This window comes from Cygnus olor, chromosome 3, assembly GCF_009769625.2.
Source record: "Cygnus olor isolate bCygOlo1 chromosome 3, bCygOlo1.pri.v2, whole genome shotgun sequence".
NCBI classification, from domain to species: Eukaryota; Metazoa; Chordata; class Aves; order Anseriformes; family Anatidae; genus Cygnus; species Cygnus olor.
This window is the reverse complement of record NC_049171.1, coordinates 81357692-81373694: the sequence shown is the minus strand read 5'-3', so window position 1 is coordinate 81373694 and position 16003 is coordinate 81357692. Positions and strand designations below refer to the sequence as shown.

Sequence of the window (16003 nt, the reverse complement as noted above, 5' to 3'; positions counted from 1 at the left end):
TAGTCAGGTCAAGACTGAAAACTCATCATTTTGGAAACCCATGCCTTTTCTACAAAGTTGGAACAGATTAAACAACCTGAGATTTTAATTACAAAGAAATATTTTCCTTTCATGTCTAGTAGTAGTCTAGCAGGTACGCTACCTTTCATAAAATTTTATGAATACTGCCAAATTTACAGCAATGAAGAGCTTTTATCTTTATAGTTATCCTTACGTTACCGCCACCTTGACTTAGCTAGAAGCCTGCCCACAAACCTGAGTTATGTCCTTCACAAAGCAGTTGAAGAAAGCGGAAGAGGTCACAGGTGAACTCATCATCCTGCATCACCTTTTCTCCTGTAGAAAGGCCAGATGGAAGCACAGATTATCACAGGCTGCCAACTAACACCCCACACCCTCTGCAGAAAATCTCCATATTTAATTTTAAGAAAGAGAGAAAGGGAGAGAAAATTTATAGCCACCAATCTATCTGAAGCACATATGACTCATGCTTGGCAGATAGTTATGTTATTTAAAACAACTAAATGATAAAACTTAAGTTTTGAGTTATAAATATGGCAGCATGAGCTTGGTAACATTTTAGAAATAATCCAGAATTTACATTCTCATCTAACTTTGCTGGGCATGAATGCTGCATTACATAAAAAGGTTAGGATTAGATTAATTTGGTTCTTATTCATCACAAAACAAGGTAATTAAAAATACAGAGAAATAATTAATGGAACAGTAATGAAAATCATTCCTCAAATAAATTAGTAGTTTTTAAAATACCCTAGGAAAAAAAAAAAAAAAAAAAAGAAAAAAAAACAACAAAGATATTTACAGCTATCTGCATTTTCAAGAATAATCTTTTAGGCTGACATTTTTGGGGATTTATCACCTGCTTACTGCTGACACAAAATGTATGTTGGTCTTTCACCTCCCTTGACAAAATAAAGCAATAAACTTATAATGAACTAGAACATATGCCAATGTGCTTTGTTGAATTAAGCCCTTAAGTTCATTTCTTTTGTGGACAGATAATATCCAAAAGTATGAAGCTTCAACTTATTTTCTTGATTCTTCACTTTAAAACAGTATGCTAAAAAGCCCTCTATTAAAACACCACTTTTTCAATTATATCAATACATACAGTTAACTTTGTACACTGAACTGAAAAGAGGACAAACAACCATTCACCACGGAAAAAAATCACAATTGGAAAAAAAAAAAAAAAAGGTAGAAGAAGCTAATAAAATGACAATGGGACAACAATATAAGTGTATAAAATAATTAAAGATCACCTATTAAAAGCAAAGAAACTTCCATTTTAGGACTTTGGATAAATATTTAGAGTGCATATGGCAACAAAAATGGAAATCACAAAAACTTGTTTTCTTTGAGAATATACATCATTTGACTATGTGGCCAAGTGTTATTTGTAGACAGCATAGGGATAGGACAGAAAAATGTATCAAGATTGCAGAATAATTTGAAAGATTTTTTTTTCAAATGGGAAGATATTTTAGACTGATACTTGAACTTCCAAATCCCATGTCTATAAAGACAGTATTTTCCAGTGGGTGAACAGAAGGAAACCAGAAGAGTGAGTATATAAATTTAAAAAAAAAAAAAAAAAAAAAGCTTTAAAAAAGGCTATAGTCAATAGTAATCATATTAAGAATTATTAGCATTGCTATATTGATCGATCACTAATTATAGTGTATATTTATAAATTATTCTATTACAATTACATTATTACAGCTGGAAGTTTCAATATAGTGGTAGGACTTGGAAGCAAAAGCATTTTGAAAACTAGTACAAATATTTTGGAAGTACATAACTGTACTCTTTCGTGTTACCATCAACAGGTAATGTTTGTTATTGAGAACACACATCACTCAAAAATATGCAAATACAACTTCTTGTAAAATAGGGACATTAATTCTAATTCCAAATGTGTACTTATCATAGAATCATAAAGGTTGGAAAATACCTCCAAGATCATCTGGTCCAACCACCACCCTACTACCAACGTCATCCACTAAACCATGTCCCTAAGCACCACGTCCAACCTTAAAAAGGAAAGGTCCCAGGAATGGTGACGCCACCACCTCCCTCAGCAACCCATTCCAATGCCTGACTACTCTTTCTGAGAAGAAATGTCTCCTCATTTCCAACCTAAAAACCTCCCCTGGCACAACTAGAGGCCATTCCCTCCAGTCCTATCACTAGTTATCTGCGAGAAGAGGCTGACCCCCAGCTCCCCACAACTTCCTTTCAGGTAGTTGTAGAGAGCAATAAGGTTTCCCCGGAGCCTCCTCTTCTCCACACTAAACAACCCCAGTGCCCTAAGGCGCTCTTGGTAGGACTTGTGTTCTAGGCCCTTCACCAGCTTTGTAGCCCTTCTCTGGACATGCTCCAGGGCCTCGATGTCTTTCTTGTAGTGAGGCGCCCAAAGATGAACACAGTACTTGAGGTGCGGCCTCACCAGAGCTGAGTACAGGGGGACAATCACCTGCCTGGTCCTGCTGGCTACGTTATTCCTGATGCAAGCCAGGATGCCATTGGCCTTCTTGGCCACTTGGGCACACTGCTAGCTCAAGTTCAGGTGAGCATCGATTAGCACCCCCAGATCCTTTTCCTCTTCACAGCTTTCAAGGCCTGTAGCACTGCATGGGGTTGTTGTGGCCAAGGTGCCATACCTGGCACTTAGCCATGTTGAACCTCATCCTACTGGCCTCTGCCCATTGACCTATACTGTCCAGGTCACTCTTATCATAGTGTCAAACAATATATAGTTCTTTCTCCAAGAATGAGCCAAATGCTATAAATTACATTCCGTGACATTTTTTTCTCTGTCCCAGAAATAATACTATTTATATAATTTTTCATTCATGTAAGACTGGAAACACCTTCAGCTAATTAGGAATGAAAAAGAAATGACTGTTTCTGACAGCACTGATTAATATATACATACAATATATGCCCAAAAATACAATGGGACAATATCAAGAGGTGCCTGTGCACTTAAAAGTATATAATTCAAAATGATATGCAGGTTCAGTCCTGCAAGATACTTTTGTATGTTGCTGGTCAAAGTCCAGAAAATAGAATATCCTGCAGGATTAGATTATATTTTTCTAACAGTAACTGAACTCTTGGCATGCTTAAAATTACACTTGGTGTCATGCTTTGTTGATTGAAGTGAATAATTATTTTTTGCAAAAAAAAAAAAAAGCATTCCAGAAAGCCAAATATTTTGTGGAGCCTGTATCTTCACACATGCAATGCATGTAGCTTGATTGCTTAGATAGGAATACTTTTAAATCACAACTCACAGAGAAAATTTGTGAGGTACCACAGCTTGCAAAATCAGGCCCATAAAGGATCCAACCATGTATTTCTTGCATATCAAGTTATCACTGAATAAAAGCCATTTGTATAGACTACAGCATAAGTTATAGTTTTATATTTTTAAACCTCTCTTTTTCCTGCCATCATATCAATTAACGTTTCTCAGAACAACAAGGAAAACAAGTCTCAAGTTAAAATGATTACACAGATTAGTCTATGATGAAGTCTTATCTTCTGGCTTTTAGTACACCCACTGGAATTTAAAAATGTAATAAAATAAAGTCCTATTTAATATTGGAAGGGTTTGGGAGGGTCTTTTATTAAGCTCTGCTACTGAGAAATCACAAAATGAATGCAAGTTATTGGACAATTCTGCAAATAGTGTTCAGTATACCGTCTCACATAAGTGGAAAGAGCTAATCATTTTGAAAATAATATTTATATATAAACTAAATAATAATTAAACAAAACAAACAAATAAAACACACACAAAAAAAATATTTCAAACATCTTGGCCATACTAAGATTTAAAATAATGCTGGTTATTAATTTCTACAGCTGACCAAAATCTGACAAAAAACAATGTTGTTATTGTCAGGAATTTTATTTTTCAGATGTTACTTACTGACTACAACAGGTGTCCTGTTGGAAACTATAGAACTGAAGTGCAGATCCATTTCTTTCTATAAAATCTAAGAGAACAACCTTTGCTGCTGTGCATACAAATTCATGCCAGTACAAACATTTATATAGATAATGTACTCACAAGTATGCACACTGTATACAATATGTCTTATGTTGTCATGACACCATGCTCTTTAGCTTCTGTTGACATGATGTATATTTTGGCCTATATTTGCTTAGACATACGTTATAGTAGTTAAAATGCTGCCATTGCTCATGCTGTATGGAAATGGTATGGCTACACACATGAAGGATTTATGTGTGTAGTTTTTTGCAAAACTGATAGCTTGTGTTTGTGATGTAAAGGAGGAACAGAAGTCTTGTAGAGGAAATGAAAATAAGTTTGAATGAAAAATGAAATATATATATATTTTTCCTTGAAAGTGCATGTGTCCAAGTTTAATAATTCTCTCTTTTTTTGTTGTTTGTTTGTGTTTATTTATCCTTAATATCCCTAATGGAAAATATCTGAAATCTGTCTCTACTCAGAAATACTTGTCTGACACTACATATCAGAGATGTACACATACATTCATGATTCATTCATGATTCTTTCATGAAGAAGGCTCCTTTCTGATGGCAGCTAAGCAAAAGGCAAATAACTCCCATTGTAAAACAAGTGAATTTATTCTTATTACAAGACCCTGGCAATACTGGGTTGGATTCCGCATACTGCATGCCTTTCACTTCTCAAGAATCTGATTCAAATAAGAAAAGCACTTGTTTTCTCACTAAGTGATCCTTAACCATCTCTCTGAATTCAAGCTGCTTATGTGCCCTCTATAAATGCAAACACTGATTCAAATACAGTTATACAAAGGAGTAAAACACCACTGCAATGTAGGATACAGTGGATTATATTGAACTTAGAAAAATGTCTCAAGTGTGACTATGTTAGTGAAGGACAAGGCATATTTATGGATTTCATGTTATTAATGGCTGAAAATAGTCCTGATATGCACACTCATTCTGCTTATTTGTTACAAAGCATGTACATCACTCTCAGTCAGTTAAATAACAAGTACTTTTAAGAACTACCATCAGATCAGATTTCATTCTAAAATTAAATTTTAATAAAGTAAGCCTTCTGAGAACTTATGGAGAAACAAAATGATGACATAATATTAAAAGATTAAAAATAAAAATAGAGCTTTACTAATAAAAAATCATTTACTTATAGTATTACTGGGTAAACCAGTAACTTCCTGCTGGTGTATGAAAAAACTAGCTGAAAACTAACTACTGATGTTCAACCGTGGAGAAATAAAACAAACAAACAAACAATTCCCCACACTCTGGCTTAAAAAGTAGGTTTAAATGTTAAAATTATATTATTTCTGCATGTGTGACCATGCTGTAGTTTGCAACACAAGATAGAACATGTGGGGTGTTTAGTTAAATTTGGTAGCACCCATCTAAAAGACTATAACCTAGACATTCCCCAGCTTGTACTTAAAAGTCCAAATTGTTTTTTAAATCATCATTCTCAGTATGATTTCTTGAATCTTTTAACATTGCACAATTACTGTTAAATGATGAGTTTAATTCAAAACAAAAAGTGAGGTTTAAATTCCTAAGCTGCATTTGATTACATAAAATAACAACCCTATTGAGGAAAGATGTATATCTTGCCAGTATTAATTATGACTTCACTAAAGAAAATGGTATCTTCGCCATCAGTTAGTACTATGGTAGTGAGCTACCAATTACTGCTTAAATGTCTTTTCCCTGTGTGAAACCTGGACTCTGAAGGAAGAAATCAATGAGCCCAGTTCCATAAGTGACTAAGTAGCACATGACAAAGACTGTCAACTAAGGGGCAAAAAAAGATCTACTCTCTTGAAATTTCTATTTCCATGTTATTATTTCAAAGATGTCTCTCAAATGCAGTATCAGTTAAATGCAACTGACTTTTTTTCTTATAGTGATTCAGATTAAAATTGAGAGTCTAAAAATAGTTTAAAATTTCAGAATTTTATAGTCCAATATACTAACATTAAGGCTGTTGAAGACATAGTTTTCCAAGAGCAGTATGAACAGTAATGTCAATACAAATCCAATCAATGTGAAAGACTGGGACATTAAGTTTGGAGAGAAATATTCTCTTTAAACAAACAAATGAACAAACAAATGAACAAAACACAGTAAAGTAACAGCATTTCCAGAAAACGGAACTGAAAGTCAGAATGGTCAGAATGAGTGAGAACTTTGATGCAAAATTTTCCTAATTTTATCAGCTGGCTTGTTGTTCACTTGGAAACTTGGTCACCTTTCCACATAATACAAGCTATAAATTAGGGATAATTATGACTATGTCTTTTATAGAGAGTTATCTAGTTTAGTTATTTTACAAGTTCTTCAGATTAAAAACTTGTAGAAATACTTTTCATTACAATACTTAAAAGATTTGAAGGATATTACTGTTTTGGGGAAGGATGTTTTTTCTTGAATTATAGCTGAGCTTCATGGATCTATCCTCATTCTTCTTTTCCTATCTGCAAAATTAGCCTGATGTATTTAACTACATTTCACTGAAAACAGCATTTACTGCAAGCTATCTCATAATGATGTAGAAGGGAGAGAGTTTCAAACTGTAAGTAATATTCACGCAAGTAGGTTCATCGTGATTGTGAAATAAATATGGAAGAAAAATTTGGAAGAAAAATAATTCCATCTCAAAATGCACAATGTTCTTTATGAAGTCTTTTGTGAAGTCTTAAAAGAAGAAAAATCTCAAAATACCAGTCTGCCTAGCACTGATATAAACTCTGCCTAGCAAAGATAAGATTATCTAAGCATAAACTTTTCACATGACATGATAAATTAAGCAAATCTTTTAAAAGAGAAAAACACTGCACTTTCAAGATTATTTTGGCCCACAGTGAAATAGCAGAGTATGGGTGTTAAATGAAAAACCATCACAAGATAATAAGCATCTCTGTGTGTCTTTTGTTTTGAATCCTCTATTTTTTTCTTTCTTTTTTTTTTTAAAGGAAACAGAACAATCAAAACAGAATACGTACAGAAGAAACAACATTGAGTACATCACAAAAACAAGAAAGAAACACGTTTGCAAAAGAACCATCAATGTTTTTACCAGTGGGGGTTCCAGGGTTTGGAAAGGGAAGGTAGTACCAGTCAGAGGAATATCAGGAAAAGGAGCTTAAAATGTGGACAGCACAAAGAAACAGTTGGAATAGAGCAATAAATCTCAAATCCGTCTTGACTCACTGCAGGGCCTTCTGCCTATTGCCAATGTTGACGTGGGACCAGAAACAACCTTTATTGTATAGCACTGCCCTTGATGAAAAGTTGACTTCATTCCCACAAGTGTCAACAGCAGCTTTTCTTCATCTTTGGCAAGAATAGTTTCAGACTTACAGGTAATAAACTCACTTACAGTTATTTATTAATATGCTTCTGCATCAAATTCGGATGACATGAGAAACAGGCCACAGTGCACATTTTATTTGCATCGTGCCATTTGCTCAGGAATCAATAAAATGATCCTCATAGAGGAGTAATTAATTACTCTTAGAGTAAGTACCTCCCCTAAAAAAGAGGAATGGGAAAAAAACAGTTCTGTATCTATCATTGCTGCTTCCTTGGAACTATTTTACATATTCATAGGTTATTCATAGGATTGCAAACAGACATATGATATCATGTATCCCATAAAATCTAGGATACCTGAAAACTGTTCACTACAGGAGTTTCCCAAAAGACACACTGGCTGGGCTTTCATAATGCTATCAGGATTAATACCAGTGGCTATCCAACTCTTATGTAAACCACTTTTCAATTAATTGAAAAAGGTGTGCTTCATAATATAAAAATTATTATTATTATTATTGAAGGTAGTATAATATCAAGAATAAAGTAACACTAACAAGAAAAAGTACAACCTTTTTTTGGTTTGGCTTTGTTTTGTTCTCTTTTCTTGAATTTCCAATATCTGGATATTAATCTATTAAAAGGTGCTGTTAGTAAATATTATCCCTTTGCATCAAGAAATATTTGACACAGTATGATTACTGTATCTTGATATTGCTGCTGCTTGTCTGTAACAAAGAGAACTAAAACACATGATCTAACGGTAGAATTCTGTTCTACATCTACTAAATGAAAATTTCCACTGAGAAAACAAACAAAAATCCAGATCCCCAACCAATCCACCTCAACATTTGGCTAATGAAAAGCCATCTGCTGTGTTTGAGTTAAGTGTTTCTGTGGAATGGTATACACATTTTGTATTTTCAATTTTCAGTTCTCACAGTGATAATAACATCTCATGGCAATTGCTCCAGCAAAACTTTCCTTATTGGATTTTAGAGTACTGTAGAGGTATAGGAACCTTAGTACCTCAAGTAGCTTTCAGAGCAAGGAAGAGCTACCTGTAAACGTTGATTCCTATAAATCAGAGAAGCACCACGCTTTCTGGTATAAACTCCCAGCCACATTAGATAAACCTAGCCAGTGGAAAGTTCTCTCCTCACTAACCACCCTCAAATCCTCACTGGATCCACCACTGATTTCCTGTGTTTGCACAAAACAATGCAGCAATAAAGCCACATTCAATGCACAACATAAATACTACAGGAGGACTAGCACAAAACTTTATGTATAGGTAAACTTTTTTTTTTTTTTAAACATTCACCCATCACAAATACTGGGCTTAGTAAAAGAAAACGAAAAAAAAGGAAACAAAAGAAAAAAGGAAAAAAGTTTTAAAAAGCTTGCTGCTCTTACATCTAGTGTGCCAGTTACTGTGCAAATCCTGAGAAAAGGAGGAAGAACAAAGTGGGGAGAGTTGACACAAAAAACAAAAAGTTTGGAATACACAATTACAATAATAATAGTAAAGAACCAGTAGTTTAACAGTCTTACAGGAACAAAAAATCTAATGGTGTTCAGGAGCTGTACAGTGCTGACACAAAGCTAACAGCAGGAAAAATAAAGAAAAGGCAGTTGTTTTTAATAATTACCACGCTCATGAGTGATGACTGAGGAAGGGAGGACATTTAGTTCACAGAAAAGGAAACAGGGAAAAAAAAAAGGAAAAAAAGTTGAGAATTTTTTTTTTGCAAACATAAAATATACTTAGTTTCGGTTTCGGCAAAATTAGTTCTATACTAAAAGAGAAAGATCAAATAAACAGCAAAACAAAAAAATCCCTCAAATGAGGAAGCATAAAAATACTCTAACATCAGTAGAGTTAATTATGCAGTGTTCAAAGAATTATTTATATCTGCACTCAAGATCTGGCTTTTCTAGAAATACAGGCAGCTGATTAAAAGAAAAATGAACCTTTGTCTTGACAGTCCATCTTAAAATTCAGCATTATAAATAGATTTAAATATTTAGTAATAGAAATATTGTCCAAAAGAGCAAAACATTGTGCAGGATAATTTTCGGTAAAACATCAAAGTAACGGCAAAAATCTTATATGCCAGATAACTTTATCAGTGTTCAATCCACAATCATGTGACCAAAATTTATCCACATGGGTTCACTTTATTTTGTTTACTCACACAAATCTATCAGGATTTGATTTATAATTTAAACTGTGGGAGCACTTTTACAGAAACAGCATATATTATAAGACTTGAAGTAATCCAGTCAAATTTAATAGTTTGTGGTTTTGATTTGAGACAAGCAGTTGAATAATCAAGAAATATGCCACATAAAAGAGCTACAGGCACAACAGCTGATGGGATACACAGTGTTGCAGGTATGACTTATGAGTGCCAAAATGCAGTGATGATTACACAGTCAAGCTTTTTTACCTTGATTTTAAGATAAAAACATGTTAAAAGATTAGGTCACTGTAGGATTTAAACATAAAAATATACCATAAAAAATATTGAAGATAAGTGGAGAAAATGTTTGGTAGCTCAGTCAGTCACATAAGAATGAACCTAACAGTTCCAGACAATCACAGGAAGGGAGTCGCAGAACTTACTGTCAGACAGAAGAAAGAAACTGACAGTGAACTGACAACACAGAAGGTAGAAAGCTAAATTGGCTCAAAGTCAAAAATGATTTTTTTTTTTTTTTAATATTTCACCACAGACAAACAGAAAAAGAGTATTTCTAAGCAGCAGCTTTCCCAGCAAACTTTTTTTTCCAAACAGCAGATACAGTTCTCTTGACCTCTAATGTTTAACTTATTGCTTAACTAAATTGTCTGGTTTTCATTCTAGCCAAGACAGTTTAAGAAATCAGGTGGGAGCTTTTAATTTCATTTTATGCTGAAACTGGCTGGGGACTTCTGAAATGTTTTGCATGCATAAACACTGCTGTTTGTAACTAGAATCTGCTTTCAATTTTGCATGTAATATGGTCTTCACTTTTCCAGAATGTTGGGTAAGACTCCTTTGAGACATTTCTGAAAGTCAACACATGCTAGCAATTTACTACTGACAAGCATGGGCTTTGGTCAGCCAATCAGCTTCAGCATCTATATATATATTTAAAGGTTTCTTTCAGATTTGCTTCTACAAAACGTAGAAAAGTTCACAGATCATTTCTGTTAAATTGATATTACCTGATCCCTCTTCAGTCACCATGCCAAGGCCTTCTGCTTTGTTCTGACGTTCAAATGCATTTAGGTCAAGAACACTGCAATGAGAAAAATTGTATTTGTGCAGTGATTAATGAAAAATGTGTAATATTTAAATTTGTGAAAGACAGAGAAAGATTTGTGATTTCATTTAAGTATATAATCATACTAGTGTCAAGAAGATACCTTTTAGTGGCTTAATATACCTGCCTGCTACAAGATTAGAAAATTCAGTGCTACGGACTTAATCTGCTTTTGCCCTGCAAATGACAATAGAATTTAGCTCTTTACGATTGATCAAAAAAAGTGAATGTATGTGTTTATGATATAAATACTAATTTTCTGGGTCGTAAAGAAGCCACATGATTGACTGCTTTCATATTATAGTCAAGTTTATCCTAAGCAGCAAGGTCCATAAGGAACTTATGTCGTTATTAGTTCCATTCAGTGTCCCTCTCCCTCCATGTTCTGAAAAACTGAAGATGCCAAAGGACATCTATGCTGAATTACCTGGATATAAGAAACATGTACCATTACAGATTTCTATTTGTGAATCTGCATAGTTCTGCCTTTCATTGGTTAGCATGTCAGCTTGCCACGGATAACTTTTGTTCGTAAGCACAAAAGTTTACAAAAGTCATATGAATTTTGATTAACTCCAACCTAACTGATTATAAAGTGAACAAAGTGACAAAGTCAGTATTATGAAGAAAGGATATAGCATAGTACCATTGACATAACAGAAGGCTGAGCCTTTAGTCTCATGTTTTATGTTCATTAATACATCATTTAACCATATGGTTTACTCACTGTATTTCAAGACTTTACATATGATCAACTGTCAAGAAGCATGAATGGACAAACAAGTCACAGTACCTCCTCAGTTTATTAAAACACGGTTTTCCACTGCACTCTGAAATACTATTAATACTTCTAACAAAGTTGGGTTTTCCCAAAATCTTTATGACTACTTAACATTGATCATTAACCTGCTCTCTGCAGGATTACAGGATACCTCCAGAGTTACAAATTCAGTCCTGAAGAATGCTCCTAACTCTGGAGTTGTTTTCTGGCATATCTCAGAGTAGACGCGAATGCCATAAACATTTCCAATAACCAAGGTAGATTGGTTATATGAAAATTTGCATACCATAAGCATCACCTTGTCCTCTATCCAACCCAAACTCTAGCAAACTGCAGTGCCCTGGTGCTGTTTGCAAAAGATACATAGCAGTTTTCCAAAGCTCCTTCCAAAAGTATACATCCTGCGGAAGAAAACCTGAATACGAAATAATGAATTTGGACAGATATTTTCTTACCTACAGGACTGCATAAGACCAGCAAGACTCTGAAAGAAACCCACATCTTTCTTATCCTTGAGGTAGTCAAGCATTTTCTGCAGTAAACACAGATTATATACTCAGAAAATTAATCTTTATAGCATGTGTTACTCTAATTTACTTAATGCTAAATAGATTCTAGATTACTATTGATATTGGTGTTTCGAAATATCTCTAATATTTACAGGTTTCATAATAAAGCGTTGCTGAGAAAAATCCAAATATAAAAAAATGAAAAGAATATTTAAAGCTCATGCCTTGACAGAACATCAAGTTCATGTCCTTGAGAGAAAAGGACATCTAATTTGGATACTCCTTTCTAAAACATGGAAAAGATAATAACTAAAGTCAACACAGTCAGCAGAATTTAGTGCTTAATATAAATATGATCTTGCCAATACTAGGCCACAAATTTCTATTGACTACTATTTCAGCACCAGACTGGACTTGACATGGCCTCAGCTTGTGATCAGTTATTTTAGCTACAATAGCATGTTAGTAGGCAGGGGAGTATTTTTTTAAAATTTGTTTTAGCTGTAGTGTAGTGTGCACTATCTGATAATAGATTACAATAACAAGAAGTTATTCAGTGGAGTGAACTCTGAGGAACGTCTTGTTTAATGAAGATACATGATGATACTTTTTCATAGGTCCCACATATGAAAAAAAAATCACAGTGGTCAAAGATCAATCTGTGATCAACCTGTGATCAATCTCAGGTGGAATGCTACAATAATCCACTTTGAGAATGATGTAGAATTCTTTTTGAAAAAAAAAAAAAAAAAAAAAGAGAGAGAGAATGGGAAAAATAGGTAATAGGTAACCTCCAAAAAGAAAAAAGTACAAAAGCAGACAATGTATCATCATAATCCTAAGTAGACTTAAGATGATAGAAGAGGAACCCCCACCATCATCAATATCATACTGATTGCAGCATAGAACTCCAAATGATGATGAATTTTCAAAACCACTTCCATACATCTTCCTCTCCCCCCACTATTCATCCCAAGGAAGACTGAGGAGTTCATCTTAGGCCCCAAAGAAAAATTGGAAAGGTGAGCAAAACATCAGAGAAAAGGGACAGAAATGAGGCAACTGTAAAACAGGAATTCTAACTAAATTACTGATGCTTTTATGTTACAAATATGTAACTTAGACTACTAGTATTAGTATTATTGTAACCTGGCGAGTAATTGATTCCTGTATTCTTCTTAGAGTTGACTGAAAAATCATTTTTAAAAAAATAAATTGTTGCATTACAAATTCAGATTAAATAACTATATACAAATATATTTTTCATAAGTCATTTAGTATCATGACATCACAAAGAACTGTTCAAGTAGATAGTTTTCTGAACAATTTGTGGTCTTTCAGGTCACTTCCTGGAAACATAGCCTCTGAAAAGAATATTATTTCAGCTGCACTCAAATGCTTCAGTGGTTGCTTAACAGAGGACCTTATCCATTCCCAGTTGTCTGTATTCCTTCAAATCACCCTAGAGCAATGTAGTAATGGCAGCTCTGAAACCTTTCATTTCAGGAATCTTCAAATAGTACAAAATGCTGAATGTAGTCTGTACGAGGCACTTCTCTTCAACAGTACAGAATGTTGTCAGAATACCAGAATTGTACTCTGTTCACCATATTTAGTTACTGTAGATTTGCAAATCAAGTTTAAGTTCTCTGCTTTTATCACCAAAACTGCCTATGGCATAAGCCAAGCACTTATGTTGTGTAAAAATTTCTTGATGAAAACTGGGGCCAGCAATTTTGCTCCACTGGCTACAGGACAATGCCAATCTCCCCAGAAATTATTTCCTCTCACAGAATAGGACCAATAGAACAACTTAACATACAGTTTCTCCCTTCCAGCTGAGGTGCAAAACATTTCTTTTAGCCTTGTGTTCTGTACATTAAATATGCGTACATATAAAAAGTATATCCCTAGCAAACAAGGTATTTTGTGAACTGTTTTCTTCTGAGGATAAGATTAAGAGTATAAATAGCACTTGAGAAATAGTCTTATTACGTAATTCATTACAATAATAAGGACCATGGTATGAAGTTCTATAGTAACTAGAACGGGTAAAAAATAGATGAACTTTACCTGTTGAACTGTAGAATTTCCTCCATTTAAGATGGCAATCCCTAGCTTTAGGGTAGCTGCAACCATTGGCCCCATCTCACCTTAAAATTAAAAATACTTTTAGATCATACTTTAATATAAGGATGTTATATTAACTTATCCATGCAATCACTTAAATGGAAATTTATCAGGAGAGACCTTCCTGTTTCTTGTGTAAAACATACTATTTTTCTTTCATGGTATCTAGCTTGAGTTAATATCTTTGTGAGTGCCTGCAGACATAGGTAACTAACGGATACACAGCACACAAACGGTAAGACAGGAAGGAATAACTGATCATAATACAAATGCTGTTTCATTCGTAAGATCATCTAACTCTGGATTTAAGGCTGAGTGCACAATTTTAAGTTAGCCTTCAAGTATAACTGTATTTCCTCTGCATGCCAGTCTAGTCAATTCTGTCCTATTTCATATGAAAATAACAATCTAAAGCATTTAGCTACAGTATCTGAAGTTGGCTAACAGGAAACCTTTTAAATGCTACTGTAGAAATAAAGCATAGAAGAGATAATGGAAGCAGCAAATTTTAGAGGAAGATGTCATCTAAGGGACAAAGCATCATTTAAACTTATTACACTTTATTATTCCTCTGAATGAGCTGTCGATAATTTTTGAAACTTTGCATGCATTTTGAAAGCAAGCCTTACTGTCAAACATTTGTAGATTTTGCACAATAAGAATTGCAATCATTTCAAAGATAATCAGAAATAAGTTTTAGCATGTAATCTACACAACAGGATATTACCTTTACTAGCACTGATTGTCTGAAGAACCATCTCAGCAGCACCCCGGTCATGCAGTCTGGCTTGCTGATACAGAAGTTTTTGCTTTTCCATTTCTTTTTCCTGAACAAAAATTCCAGTCATTTAAGATGAGGACTTCAGTTACTATCAATTCTCCAAAGGTTTTTGGTTTTCTCTTAGTATATGGGCTCTATGGCAACATCGTGGACCAGTTTAATACAGACAATGCTACTGAACAGATATTTAACATGTTCAAGTAATATTCTTCCCTTCATATTTTTCTTTAACGTTCTTTTAGTAGTTTATCTGAAAAGAGTTATTTCAATTGTAAATTATTAGGTTAGTTCAAAGTCTATGTTCATTATATATATACTGCATATACCAACCTTGCACTTTTGTGCAACGGTTCACACTCTTAATAATCTTCTATAGCGTGACCATAACTTCATACTGCTCAGTATGTGGCTCTTGAGTTGCAAGTTGTTGCTGAATACCAGACTAACCGAAGCATCTCTCGATTTTTATCAAAACTCCTTATTACAATACAATACAAATTGCCCACCCTACCGAAGGAATATTTGATAGAATGCACTGTGCTTTTATATTTTGCATTCTCTAGCGGCAACAAACAATACTGCATGGCACTGCTTGAGCAATGGTGAAGTTTATTTTTTATAATTTAAACTACTACCGAAAAAATAAAGAAGAGCATAAAGAGCAAACATAAAGGCACAGTTAATTCCAGATATGTTTGAACTTTCACAAAATTAATCCAAGTTTGCTGGAGAATTGAGGATGACTAAGCAGTATAAGTTGAAAATGGAAGTTGCATAGAGCCCTATGACAGTGAATCCATCAGATGGCGTGGTAAAAAGCTTACTCAAAAGGAACATGACACAATCAGTATCATGTCCATAAACACAACGCCCAAAACATGTATGACCTAAAAGCAGGAACAGCTGCAGCAGAAGTAGCCAGAATGACAGCTTTGCTGCCATAAACTTTCCATCCAAATTACAGAAAAAAGACATTGGAAGATGGAAGAGGTTTAAAAAATGAAGGCTTGCTAAATAGAGGGTATGAATAATAAAAAGAAAATAAAGAAGAGGGAAAAAAGAGAAAAAGAGAAATGTGTGTTCAAATGAATGAAAAAGAAACCTTTAACTGAAAAGCAAACCAACACAGACATTTAT

At 34.2% G+C, this 16003-nt stretch overlaps 1 protein-coding gene across 1 annotated transcript in view; it reads right to left on the bottom strand.

Moving 5' to 3' along the window:
- RYR2 (ryanodine receptor 2) overlaps positions 1-16003 on the bottom strand; it is a 416366-nt gene that overhangs the window by 30820 nt on the left and 369543 nt on the right. The window contains exons 81-85 of the mRNA XM_040551914.1: positions 14813-14912; positions 14029-14108; positions 11902-11978; positions 10568-10641; positions 256-336 (exon numbers count right to left, since the gene is read on the bottom strand). Coding sequence (XP_040407848.1) covers positions 256-336; positions 10568-10641; positions 11902-11978; positions 14029-14108; positions 14813-14912 — 412 coding nt within the window. The remainder of the gene's footprint in view (positions 1-255; positions 337-10567; positions 10642-11901; positions 11979-14028; positions 14109-14812; positions 14913-16003) is intronic.